The sequence below is a fragment of the Gadus chalcogrammus genome, chromosome 15, assembly GCF_026213295.1.
Source record: "Gadus chalcogrammus isolate NIFS_2021 chromosome 15, NIFS_Gcha_1.0, whole genome shotgun sequence".
Lineage (NCBI taxonomy): Eukaryota > Metazoa > Chordata > Actinopteri > Gadiformes > Gadidae > Gadus > Gadus chalcogrammus.
This window is the reverse complement of record NC_079426.1, coordinates 3,911,547-3,925,533: the sequence shown is the minus strand read 5'-3', so window position 1 is coordinate 3,925,533 and position 13,987 is coordinate 3,911,547. Positions and strand designations below refer to the sequence as shown.

The 13,987-nt window shown below is 51.4% G+C and overlaps 1 protein-coding gene across 1 annotated transcript in view; it reads right to left on the bottom strand.

Moving 5' to 3' along the window:
• LOC130404927 (neurexin-1a-like) overlaps positions 1-13,987 on the bottom strand; it is a 188,485-nt gene that overhangs the window by 92,243 nt on the left and 82,255 nt on the right. Inside the window, exons 10-11 of the mRNA XM_056609876.1 lie at positions 11,425-11,808; positions 298-501 (exon numbers count right to left, since the gene is read on the bottom strand). Coding sequence (XP_056465851.1) covers positions 298-501; positions 11,425-11,808 — 588 coding nt within the window. The remainder of the gene's footprint in view (positions 1-297; positions 502-11,424; positions 11,809-13,987) is intronic.

The following is a 13,987-nucleotide window of genomic DNA, read 5'->3' as shown; positions in this document are numbered from 1 at the left end:
TGTGTGCGTGTGTGTGTGTGTCTGAGCGTTTCTGTTTATTTTGTCTATCTGTGTGTTTCATAGTGTATTAGTGTGTACAAGTATGTGCATATGTATGTATGTGTGTATGTCTGTATGCATGTGTATGTATGCATGTATGTGTGTATGCGTGTATGTGTGTGTGTAAGAGTGAGCTTGTGTGTGTGTGATGAGCATATTGTGCGTTCCTGCTGGCAGGTGCGCGCGTGCGTGCGTGTGTGCGCGTGTGTGTGTGCGCGCGTGTGTGTGTGTGTGTCAGGAGTCCCGCGGCTCCGGTACCTAGGTTGACGGTGAGGCGCACGCGGCCCGTCTCCAGCTCCAGACGCAGCGTGTCGGCCGAGTAGCGCGACGTGGTGGCCATCAGCACGCCGTACGCCCGCTGGGAGCGGAAGCGCAGTGACACGTCCTCCGCCTCCGTGTGCATCACCACCGGCAGCTGGATCTTCATGAACTTACTGCCGTCGAAGCTCAGGATGGTGGCGTCTGAGGGAGAGGGAGGAGGAGGAGGAGGGGGTGGTGAGACAGGACGAGGAGTGTTAGGAGGAGGAGGAAGGGGAGGAAGACAGCACCAGGAGGAGGGGGTGGGGAAGGAGGTGGAGGAGGTGGAGGAGGGGGAGGAGGATGAGGAGGGTTAGGAGGAGGAGGAAGGGGAGGAAGACAGGAGCAGGAGGAGGAGGAGGGGGAGGAGTTGGAGGTGGGGGGGGGGAGGAAAGGAGGAGGAGGGTTAGGAGGAGGAGGAAGGGGAGGAAGACAGGACCAGGAGTATGGGGTGGTGGGGAAGGAGGTGCAGGAGGTGGAGGAGGTGGAGGAGGGGGAGGAGGATGAGGAGGGTTAGGAGGAGGAGGAAGGGGAGGAAGACAGGAGCAGGAGGAGGTGGAGGGGGTGGGGAAGGAGGTGGAGGAGGGGGAGGAGGGGGTGGTGGGGGTGGTGGGGAAGGAGGAGGAGGTGGAAGAAGGGGGGGGGGGGTAGGAGGAGGAAGAGGCAGAGGGAGAGGGGAAGGAGGAGGAAGAGGAGAAGGGGGAGGAAAAGGAAGAGGAGGAGGGGGACAGAAGGCAGAGAAGGAGAGTGAGTAGAGTGATGAGGAGGATGAAGAGGAGGAGGAGGAGGAGGAGGCGGAGAGAAAAGAGTAGTCATGAGTTATTGCTGTTTTACCATCAAACAAACAGGGACAACAGTGACTAAGGCCGGACAATACAAGAATTATATTATCAAAATAATAATAGGGCACTTCTCATGAATTTATGAACATCATGATGTGCTTATGAATTCACAATACCATTCCACACTGCCTGACCGAGGGTCATTGAGTAGAAGCATATGCTAATGTCTTTGCATTTTCAAAATGACTTGATGTTGTTTTTCATTTCTCTCAAACACTTCAATCCTCACACTGGATCCTTTAAAAGGAATATCCTCTCATCCTAATTCATTTAGACTATAAAGCTTGGTATCATGATGAGTCGATATCTTCATTTCAAGACGGTGCCAGACCACGCATTAACGATAACGATAATATTGAATTATTGCCCAGTCCTGACTGTGACATTCGATCAGGCTTTGGACCGACGTTTCGGAGGCGTTCAGGCAAACATATGATTTATTATTTATATAAATAAACAGACAGATCAGAACATGCATATAAACAGACAGACAGACCGATACAGAGACAGACAAGATGATATAGATTGAGGGATAGATAGATTTCTGTAATCTCATACAGTCGATCTAATTTCTAATTTACATCACATTGATATTAGGGTAAATGCATCATGCAGATGCATGATACATGTGTGACTATAAATGCAATAAAATATTCCAAACATCAGAGCAGCTTGTTTGACCGGATTCACTTCTGCAAGAGCTAAGCCACTTGAAGTACAATATAGCGTGGAGACACACACCAGTGCTGTTCTATCCCTGTGGGAACATGGAATGTTCTTTCAACCTCACATTACTATATGAAATGTAATATTAGGCTTAGGTTGTCCAAACTCGACACAGCCATATGCCTCTTAAAAAGTTAAGCCACAGAGTCCCGACCACTAGTGCCGTCTGCATGAATAATGCAACACAACGAAAAGGGAGGATTTGACCAATTTGGGTTCAAATCCTTAAGTAATTCACAACAAGGACGATACGATTTCCTGTTGAGACTGTTTGTTTTTTCTCAATCCATTGCGTGCAATTAAACTGACACACAGCAAGGGTGCTTCATCACTGTGGAAAGTGATACAATAAGCCAGCCTCTCAGAGCTTCACACCGCACCACACTGTGCACACTAGGAGAGAGAGACAGCCTCTCCAACACCCTCTGACTGATCGCCGGTTCGGGCCCGAAGTACTCTTCCCGCAGATACACTGATATTAGACGAGGGTAGGGCGGGCTGACCTATTCCCCCCCAAACCCCCAGGAAGGATGTGTGTGTGGGTGTGTGTATGAACATGTAACACATCGAACAAAGAGGGCATAGACTCGGATGCGGGGGGAAGCAGTCCTGTCCTTGAACCTCTTATTAACAAACTACCAAAGGATGACCGGCTATTGACAGGGGACGAGGGACGAGGCTGCAGTGGGCTGTCGCGCTGTAATAGCTCGTGGACCCTTAATATTGAGCGCTCGCACGTTTACCCAAAGCATCGGGAAACTGTCTGGAGAAATGCCGGGGTGATTGCTTAACACTGGCGGGAGCTCCTAACCGTATTTCCTGTAACTAAACCATAACGCAATAACAAAGCCATTACTGCGGCTGCAGCACATGAGACAGATAGAGCTGAGAGGGAGTAGGGAGTGAAGGGGAGAGACGGGGGTTGTGGGAGAGAGAGAGAGAGAGAGAGAGAGAGAGAGAGAGACAGAGAGAGAGAGAGAGAGAGAGCGAGAGAGAGAGAGAGAGAGAGAGAGAGAGAGACTATGAGAGAGACAGACTATGAGAGAGAGACAGAGAGAGACAGAGAGAGAGGCAGGGAGAGAGTGTAAGAGTGAGGGTGAGAATGAGTATGAGAGGGAGAGAGAAATTGGTGGCAGTGGGGTAGCAATGGTATAGGTGTAGCCTCGCTGTGCACAAATAGACACACTCACACACACCCACAACCACACCCACACACACGACACACACACCCACACCATCTCATCAACACCAGCATGTCACCGAGAGCCGATGTCACATCCATCCACCCCATGGGATGAGTCCGCCACATTCCTCACCCAAATCCAATCTGGCCGCGCCCTCCTGGGGTACGGCGGCGATGACAGGCGGCCGCAGACAAACGAGCACGCCGCGCTAAACTGGCTCCCGCTAGGCGGCCACAACCAGAAAATAAATAAAGACAGAAAGAAGCCGCGTGTATGGAAACTGTTAGCGCTGTTAGCCGCCGTGAGGAATGGGAGCAGCTAGCCGCCGCCGCTAATACGTGACAAATGTCTTTCATTACCGGCCGGGGTACGACTCGCACACTCGTTTTCTCGCAGCGAACAGAAAACCCGACGGAGCCAGTGACCACCCCTTGCGCTGATGCATCGTCGTGCGGCGTGTGTGTGTGTGTGTGTGTGTGTGTGTGTGTGTGTGTGTGTGTGTGTGTGTGTGTGTGTGTGTGTGTGTGTGTGTGTGTGTGTGTGCGTGTGTTGGTGTTTTGGTATGTGCGTGTGTGTGTATTGTGCGTATGTTTGTATGTATGTGTGTGTGTGTGTGTGTGTTTTTGTGTCTCTGTGTGTGTGTCTTATTTGTGTGTGTGTGTGTGTGTGTGTGTGTGTGTGTGTGTGTGTGTGCGTGTGTTGGTGTTTTGGTATGTGCGTGTGTGTGTATTGTGCGTATGTTTGTATGTATGTGTGTGTGTGTGTGTGTGTGTTTTTGTGTGTCTGTGTGTGTGTCTTATTTGTGTGTGTGTGTGTGTGTGTGTGTGTGTGTGTGTGTGTGTGTGTGTGTGTGTGTGTGTGTGTGTGTGTGTGTGTGTGTGTGTGTGTCTTATTTGTGTGTGTGTGTTTGCGTGTGTGTTTGTGTGTGTGTGTCTCGGGTTGTGTGTTTGGTAGGTTAGCAAACAAAAACCAACCGGTAGAGATGGGGGATCAACAACGTATTAATGTGAGAATCGGGATATGAAATACTGTACTACATGAGGTTGACCCGAAAAATCGTTTTTATTTTTATTTATTCCGGCCATAAAAGTCGATGTTATCTCTGAGGCAAAATAATGGTACATCCCTACAGAGGACACTATAGGGGTGTATTTTCCAATAGTCAATACACATCCACCATGTTCTTTTCTGTTTGGCGACGTTCAAAGAATTACGGCCGAAGCACAACGTTAACCACACGAACTAAACCAGCGCCTGAATGCAGCTTGCATCGGAGACACCTCGGCTGTGAGAAGATTAACAGAAAGGTGGTGACTGACAGGGTTGACTGGCAGACACTTCCATCGCAGCAGAAGTGCCACAGTCTCTCCAGATGTCTCGCCGAGTGGCTTAAGAATCACTAAAAGGTGGGCCTCGCTCCTTCTGATTATCATACCTCATACATCCCGTTAATTATTTTAACCTCCTAATGAAAAAGGCATCCGTACCTCGTTGAACATTAAGAAGTTATTCATAGGTGAGCAAGGACACCAATCCCCCCCCCCCCCCCCCGAGCCTGTCGGCAATCAAACGCCGCTTGAAATTCATAGACAGGTAAATAAATAAATAATGTGCTCATCGTGTGTCATCGCCTTTTTGGAAGGCGTCCATGTAATTAAACAGCATCGCCACATGAATAAACCGCCAACATCTGTCCTTACCAGAGCCCCAATAAAATGTATGCAAATTGATTCAGCGAATTTCATATTTCATTCTAGTTGTCACGTTTGCCCGAGATGTGTATAGAAGGTTGTCAAAACATCCATAAATAAGGAATTACTGAGCAGAAATGGGAATATGGAGAGTGACATGTGAGGGAATCATTATCTAATGGGAAGTGAGATCCTGTCAAAACTCCAATCCGGAGCGGCCGGCCCGTGTGTAACGCACAGCGTCGTGGTCCCGTATCAGAATAAAGTGGGGGCCCGCAACCCCCCCCCCCGTTCTCCACGCCGGCAGGAAGCTGTCACAGGGGAGACAAAGCCACCCGGAGCAAACCAAGCATTTCCCTTTTCCTCCGTTTTGTAAAAACACAACAACGCACTGCCTCTTCCACTTATTTCTACTGTTTTTTTCCACCACCTTTGTTTTATTTATTCCTCACACGGAGAAACACGACCCGTTTGGAGCCCCTTGTTCTCTCTGCTTCAGAGGGGGAGCGCAGGCACCGCCGCGCAACAGAGCTGCTAATAAGGAGGGCAGAGGGATGGCAGGGCCCAACGCGCGCACACACACACACACACACACACACACACACACACACACACACACACACACACACACACACACACACACACACACACACACACACACACACACACACACACACACACAGGCAGATCCCTGGTTCGCCCACCTCCCTCCCTCTCTCTCTCTCTTTCTACCTCTCCCCCTTCCTCTCTCCCCCTCTCCCTCCCTCTCTCTCTCCCCCCTCTCTCTCTCTCCCTCTCTCCCCCTCCCTCTCTCTCTCCCCCCTCTCTCTCTCTCCCTCTCTCCCCCTCTCTCTCTCTCCCTCCCTCCCCCCCTCCTTCCCCCCCTCTCTCTTTCCCCCTCCCTCCCACTCCCTTCTCCCTCTCCCCCCCTCCCTCCCTCTCTCTCTCTCCCCCTCCCTCCTCCCCCTCTCTCTCCCCCTCCCTCCCACTCCCTTCTCCCTCTCCCCCCCTCCCTCCCTCTCCCTCCCCCCTCTCTCTCTCCCTCCCTCCCTCTCTCTCCCCCCCTCCCTCCCTCTCTCTCCCTCCCCCTCTCTCTCTCTCTCCCCCTCCCCCCCCTCCCCCCCCCCTCTCCCCCCTGGAGGAGGCCGGTGCCGCTGTCAGCCGCGTGTCGACGGATCGTGACGCTCGCTGGCGTCGGGGCAGCCGTCCCAATCCAATTCAGATCTGCTCGCACAACATTTCGCCCGCAGCTTTTTGTTGCTTTTTTTTGCGTTTTTCTCGCTTCCTTTCTTCTAGGGGAAGGGGCGGGCACACGACGAACACAGAAATGGATTTCAACACTTCCAGTAAACAGGCCGCGGTGCCTCCAGCAGGGACTCACTGACTCCACACTGACTCTAGTACGGCCGACGACCGCTTAATGTACACAACCCAGACACACGCGACTCGCCAGGATATTAAATGGGTTAAACAAATGTGGCGCAGCAGTAGGAAGACGCATGTATGTACACACAGTCGGAGACGAATTCTGAGAAGTCCTACTGAGAAGACCTCCGAGCCTAGCGTTGTTTACCCCGCTGCAGCTTTGAAGGGTGGGAAAAACTACAGCCGGTCCGGGAAGGATCCAACAGGACTAAACATCTGAAAGTGCTTTCCGAGAGGGTTGTTTATCCTTGGCTTACGTCTGATTATTAACAGCCAACACCAGAAATATCACATCAATGACATCACACCCATACTAGTCACTACTCAACCACTCTAGCAGCAGCTGTGTATCGTTCAGTGTGCGACGTGTTGTTAGGCTCTGAGGATGTTGGCCTGCTGGTGAAGTAGTTCAACCATGCCTCAGATACCTTGTTTTGTAACCTGAAGTACAAGTCATGTGTGTGTGTGTGTGTGTGTGTGTGGTCTCCGATGTCTTGTTGTAGCTTACGTGTTGTAGCATAAAACGCCGCGAGGCAGGTAACACATGTATATGTGTGTGTTATCATGTGACCTCAATAGAAGGAAAAGAAAGTCAAACAGCTGTCTATCAAGGGTATGCATGCTCCGCATGGGTTTGTAGATGTTAGATATGGTTGGTGTGTGTGTGTGTGTGTGCGTGCGTGCGTGCGTGTGTGCGCGCTTCTGTCTGTGTGTGTACTTCTGCTTCTTCTCGTGTGTGGTTTGCATTTCTGCGCCCAAAAGGCTTTGGGCTTTGTGTGTGTGTGTGTGTGTGTGTGTGTGTGTGTGTGTGTGTGTGTGTGTGTGTGTGTGTGTGTGTGTGTGTGTGTGTGTGTGTGTGTGTGTGTGTGTGTGTGTGTGTGTGTGTGTGTGTGTGCGCGCGCGTGAGTGCGGTTGCGTCGGCGGCATGCACCAGCTCCGTATGCATACTTGCTAAACTAACTAATCGCCGCATTGATCTTCTGGCTCTGCTGTTCATCGGTCCCAGCGCTCCACTCTTTGGGAACGGAGGGCTGCTCTCTGGTCTCCGTCTGAGGCACCTGTCTGCACGGAGAGAACGGCGCCGCCCGTCAGCCGCGGCACGCCCCGCATGTCCGATCGTATTAGGGAGTACACGTGTGTGTGTGCGACGCAAACACGGCGCGCGCCGCGCCATCTGGGAACCTGCCTGCTCCTCGCACCGCAAGACTAATATTTGGGCTAATTAGCAACCGGGGAAACAATGAAGGGGAGGACGTTTGGGAAGCAGTGACGTGGAGACGGAAAAGGATCGCTTCGTCTGCCTAATTAAAACCGCGGTAAATAGGGCAACGGGAGCCATGTTGCCTACTGCCTCGACCCCGCCCCCCCGGTCGGTGTTGTCGCCCCCCCCCCCCTCGTCCTCATCCTCCCTCTTCCTCATCCCTTTCCTCCTCCTCCTCTTGCCCCCCCCCCTCATCCTCCTCACCTCCTCCTCCCCCACCCCTTCCTCTCCATCATCCTTCACCCCCTACTCCCTCCCCCCCCCCTCCTCCTCCCCCCCCCCCCCCCACCCCTTCCTCTCCATCATCCTTCACCCCCTACTCCCTCCCCCCCCCCCTCCTCCTCCTCCTCCTCCCCCCCCCCCCACCTCCTCCTCCTCCTCCTCCTCCTCCTGCTCCTGCTCCAGCTCGCTGCAGTGGCCGTGCCCCGCCACCAGGGGGTACACCATGCATGGATAAGTGAGGGCCCAGCTAATCCTTCTGACAGCTCCTGGGCCCCGCCGGTGCCGCTCACTCCGTCCTACCAGCGCAGAGGCAATCTGGAGCCATCACAACAGCTGGCAGAGTGCCGGCGAGCCTTCGACCGCGCTGCACCGCGGGCGCCGGGGGCGGAGCCGCACACGCCAGCGACGCTGCCGTCGACGCCCGTCTCGCGGATTTTTGCGCCGAGACAGCGAAACACGGAGCGAGGTATCCGGGAAGAGCGAGCGGGAAGAACGAACGGGAGGTGTGTGATTAGGGGGGGACGGGGGGGGATGGGGGCGGGAGGGGGTGAGGGAGGGTGAGGAGTCGTCAAACGGCGCGACGACTTCGGCTTGGTAGGGCTCTGGATGAGCGCTCACGCCCCGCGGTTCACGGCCTGGGCTCTACCCTCCGGAGACGGCGGCGGCGCTTAATTACGGGGGGTTTGCGGTCGGGTCGCGTCAGAGGGGATTATTATTATTACTCGGCACTGGCTTCTAAGGAGAAGCCATCGGTGAATCATCTTCATCTTCCATCATTGCCGCTCCCCCCTCCCTTTACCCTCCCCTTCCCCCCCCAGGCGAACGTTTGGCCTCCGTCATGTGACATGCCCTACTTCCTGTCAACCCTTTAGCTCGGGGGGGGAGCGCGTACTGTACAGCACACCCATCTGGAGCAGCAGCGCAGGCAGGCAGCAGCCGCAGCCTCCCACCTCCAGAGCTCCCCACCGACAGATACGCCAAGAGATGGAAACTAACTATGCAGGCTCGCTCAACCACCCCCCCTGCACCGCCTCCTACTCTCTCCGTGACCGCCTCCCTCTCTCTCATCTTTACCTCTCCCTCTTCCCCCTACTCCTCTCTCTCTCTATCTCCCTCTCTCTAATTAAATATCAATTTACTTCTCTTTCTATGGCCCGTTCAGTCTTGGCATGCATGACATCATGGCAACGTGGCCCATTTCTGAGAATGAGTAACACTGAGAAGAGCCCTGAAATGTTTAAGACAAATCTTTTTGCAGGATTACGATTCATTCACGATGCCTGAAGGGAAGGGTGGCATTTTCTCGGTTGGATACTTCCAACATCTAGCGGATTTCTCCAAATTGCCTGCCATCCTTTAATGACTACATTTGATTTGTATTTGAAATATTGTGAGGGCGGCCAAGTTATTTTTATTTTGTTATCCTCAAAGCATAATTGCTTAAGTCATATTTTGGCCAAATTGTGATATCGAACCATACTCTCCTCTACTCTCTAACGCTGCTGATTCACTCTGCCTCATTGGCTATATTATAAGCCTATCAATGCTTTTGATGTTCCATAATCACAATCTGCTTAAATCATCTATTTTTGACGCTAAATACAAGATTAACCTCCAAATATGACTTAGGCCCGAGGCATAATGGACGACCGTGTAATTTATATCGACAAGAAGGCTCTTCTCTGACCTGGGGAAGCCAAACCAGAAGATTATTTCCTAACTGAAGAGGTAACAGGCTTAATACTGGCCAACCCAGATTAACCATCAAGATTAGTCTCTTGATTTATCCATAAAAGCGCTGCTACATACATCCAGTGTAGTCCGAATGGATCTAATGATGTAGAATTATACTGTCTAATGAACAATCCTAGCTCCGCTGGACAGAGGGATGGGGTCGGGATAGGCTATTTGTCATCAGAAAGCTCAGAAGCCAACGCTGACTGCAGTAAAAGCAGAGCAATCTGCATCGACTTTGCACCAACACTGTCGACTGGAGAAACGCTGTTTCTCGTAGGGGGAACCTGTTACTTTGATGTATTCTAATGAAGGCAGAGGGAGTTATTGCACTAATGAGATGGAGCTAGCATCATCACCACCTGTCCGCCAGCACTATCGTGATCAAGTCGATACACGTCTCGGACAGGCTAGCCTAACGACCCTCGCGCGGCTAAGCTACGACAAAACACATGCCCGCCGAAAAAAAACTCACTGAGCCAGGCACACCATAACGAGTTCATAAATTAGGCATTTTCATGGAAATAAACCGTCCTCGAGGAAAAGGACTGCGATGTTGAATATGTTACGCTTAAAACGGTAGCGGTTACCGATTCAAAGCAGAAGCTTAAAGTCTTTTTTTTTTTTCTTTTTTTTTTTTCGCGTTTTCCCAAATCTTTTTCCGCCGTCTGGCTCAGGAGACAAAGGGAGCCCGGATCATGTATTCCGTACCATGTTTGGTCGTGAGCGAGTGGTTTGATGAGCCAAATGGTGAGAGGGGAAGACAGCCAATTTAGCAGCGGGTGTGTACGGTGGGGGAGGTGGGGGGGGGGGGGGACGTGACCAGCAATGCCTTCTCCGAGGCATCAGTCACACGCCGCATCCACCACCCCTCGCATCGGCCGGCTGACAATCAACGCACTCTGACTCATTCTCTCCGTCCGCCTGACAGTCTCTCACTCTCTCGCTTGGCTCTCTCCAGTCCTGCTACGCCTCCCCCTCTCCCCCTCTCCCCCCTCTCCCCCTCTCCTCCTCCCTCCCACTCCCACTCCCCCAGCCCTTTCTCCTGTCTCTTTTTTTTTTCTCTTCCAGTTCATTCAGCATTTGCTCTTGCCTTTACTTTACTGCCCACATTGTTTGCTGAGGGGTTGCTGACGCCGGGTGTTTTGGACGAGACCACCCTGCCGACGCCCCGAGCCGGCGCTATTCAGGCTGAACTTGAAAGAGGAGGGTCCCTACTGATCAAGCATGGCCAATCAATACCAGGCGTAATGGCGGGGCTTAGAGCCACGGCCTCTTAGAGGGGCCTTTGAAGCCATTATGTCCACGGCGCCGCGCCACTTTACACAAGACAAGGGGAGAGGGAGACGCTGTGTAGCATCTTGTGTGATGCTACTTGCCAGAGCGAATCATTGCACACACAAAGGATCGACAGGGAGGCATAGGTGACACGTACAGAAACCAGCTGGTCTCACCTGGTATGTCGACAACCACCAGCAATATCTTTATCCTCAACCCCGTCCTCAGCAGCATCGTCATCATCATTATTATCAGCCCCAACACCATCATCATCCTCATCATCCTCACAACCATCCTCTTCCTCTTCACCAGCATCATCACCATCACCACTATCATTATCCTCATCATCCTCACCAACACCTCAAACCACGTCCACTATCATCAGCATCATCATCATCATCATCATCATCATCATCATCATCCTCACCAACACCTCAAACCACGTCCACTATCAACAGCATCATCAGCATCATCATCATCATCATCCTCATCATCCTCACCAACACCTCAAACCACGTCCACTATCATCAGCATCATCAGCATCATCATTTTCATCATCATCATCATCATCATCATCATCATCCTCATCATCTTCCGCCAAGTCCACCACCACCACCAACACATCATCATCATCCTCCTCCTCCTCCTCCCCAACGCCACCACGTTCCCCCTCATCATCCTGCACAGTGACCCCCCTTCCCAGAAGAAAGCCCCGCCAACCGTACCTCTTTCACAGGAGCGTCCCAGGAATCCGCTCCCGGAGCAGTCGCACACGTAGCGGTTCCAGCCCTCCCGGCAGACGCCGTTGTTCTGGCAGGGGTTGCTCAGGCACTGCTTGGGGGGCTCCTTGGAGCACGACGGCTTCACGCCTGCCGCCTTCTGCACCTCGGCCAGCCGCCGCACGTCCTTGGACTGGCCGTCGATGAACAGGTCCCGGATGCAGCCCACGTAGCCGTAGTTGAGCAACGCGGTCCACACCTCGGTGGGGAACACCAGGCCCATCTTGTTCTCCGGCAGGCCGCCCAGGTACAGGTTGTCGTCCAGGTCCAGGATCTCGCTCTCCCCCGGGGCGGTGTAGGCGGTGCGCAGGGTGTTGATGGAGATGGTACCTGGGAACGACGCAGGGTCAGAAAGGGGTTTTTAGTATTCGGTCCACGCTTTAACAAGATGCTTTCCTCCAGAGTCAGATACAGTGAATTTGGGTCATTCGTGAGGTTGGCCAAATTTCTCAAGAATGCCTACAGGCAGACTGCAGACTTTGAGGTTTTGAACCAAGATCCCTTTTCACGCCTGAAGAAATGCAACCCTTATAGTTTGAACTTATTTGCGCCTTGAGAATGGATCTAAACAACAGCAAAAACATTTAATCCACATTGGCACTGAATGAGTCAAACAACAAAAACAATCGCTCAGTATGTTCGTCGAAAAACACAGCGCAAGTGAATTAACATGTGAATAAGCTCTATTAACATGAGGCCGGGCTGATGAAGAAACCAGCCCTAATTACTGTTAATCATCTGGACAGGTGGAGAGTATCTCCATTTAGAAAGACTGATGGCTGTTGATAAAACACATTCATCACAGGTGAGGCGGTCTATTAGCGGCCTAATCTGGGATCCCTTAGAGTATCCTTTTCATTTTCCTGGGGATTTCCTACAATAAATCTCCTTTATCTATACAGCAGTGGTCATAAAAAAAAAAAAACTGGAAGTGAAGAGAAAAAAATAAAGGTTCTCCCCCCCCCCCCCTCTATCATTACACCCCACGAAAGAAAGCAAAAAAAGGTATCCATCTTTCTGAACGTGATTAACGGTGCACGGCCAGTTTTTTTTCCCCGCTGTCCCTCCCTCCGTTTGGCTCTCTCGACACACACACAGCCCTACGATGGCTATACGGTGTGTGTGTGTGTGTGCGTGTGTGCGTGTGAGTGTGTTGCCCCGTCATGATTTATCGCACTCATTCAGCTTTAATTCCCGATCTGGAGCACAGTAAACAACGGCAGACATGCCTGGACTGCGAAGCCGGACGGAGAGGAGCTGGATGAGGGCCGTACTGTGGGGCTCGGGCCGGGGCAGGGGCTGCGGGTGATTCATTTGTCCGTGGTTCCGTTACTCTGAGTGGGAGCCATTGTGGCCTCCCTAATTAATGCCTGCCTGCCTTCTCCACTCGCCATCCCAGTAATCGACACACTCGGCAGCGAGAAAACAGGTCTCTGCCACTCATTGCTACATCGCCTGACTCCAGGGGTAAGTATGCCCAACTGCTGGGGAACAGGGATGGGAGCGCCGGTGTCGAGTTGCACACAGAATGATGTTTTTATTTAGTCACAGGCGAATCCACAGAGCCACAGAGGAATCCAGAGGCACACCTGAACAGGCGGACATTTTCAGCCCTTAAATGAGGAGCCCGTCGCTGTCAAATGGCTACCCTCGCCTCACCCTCCCCACAGAGCTACCAACAAGCCTGTCCTGTCTCCTCTCTCCTTGGTGGTCTGCTCAGGAGATCCACAAAAACATCCCCCCCGAAGCTGGAGACACCTAAAATGTTGGTGTTGAATCTCACTTCCTGAAACGTTTATTTGAAATGAGCTTGTTCACTTTGTGTTTTGGTTTCATTGGGGTATGTTGATTATTTTCTGCCTACTTTAAAATGTCATATTCCCTTGGCTACTGAAAACAACCCTTTGTTAGCTTTTATTTTTTAACTTGGCTTTATTCTTTCACTGCTGTCTGGAGAACATTCATCTCAAATTAAACATGGGTAATTTAATATTTTCAGGGAGTACAATAACAATATTATAATGGCGGTGATGAATGTCAAATCGTCATTGTCAACAAAGACAGTTCAATCAAAACACCACAAAGATAGCCTGTTGTTATGTATTGAATAATGTATCACACAGTTTGAAAGCAGGAAGAAAACAAAGACAACCATTTCCTTTCACATTCTCAATAGATTCAATCAAAAAATTGTCAGTCTCAAAGAAATATTATAACGCAATCAAAGCAGGAAGTTTGTCTGACGAAGAGGCTGCACAATAGTTAAAAGTCACAGTATAATGAGTTTGTGTGGAAAAAACTGCAAACTCTCGTTGAATGAACTTAGATGAACTTAAATGAACGCTAACCATCATCAACCCTTCGTTCTCAGCAATGATACGAAGAATAACCATGTTTTCATAAAACAGGACGCTAAAGCTTGTGAGACTGAAGTTTTCCTCAATCCACAACGAAGCATAATCACCCCAAAAATGAAACAAGGGGAACTCTAAGTGGAAGCTAGCTCTCC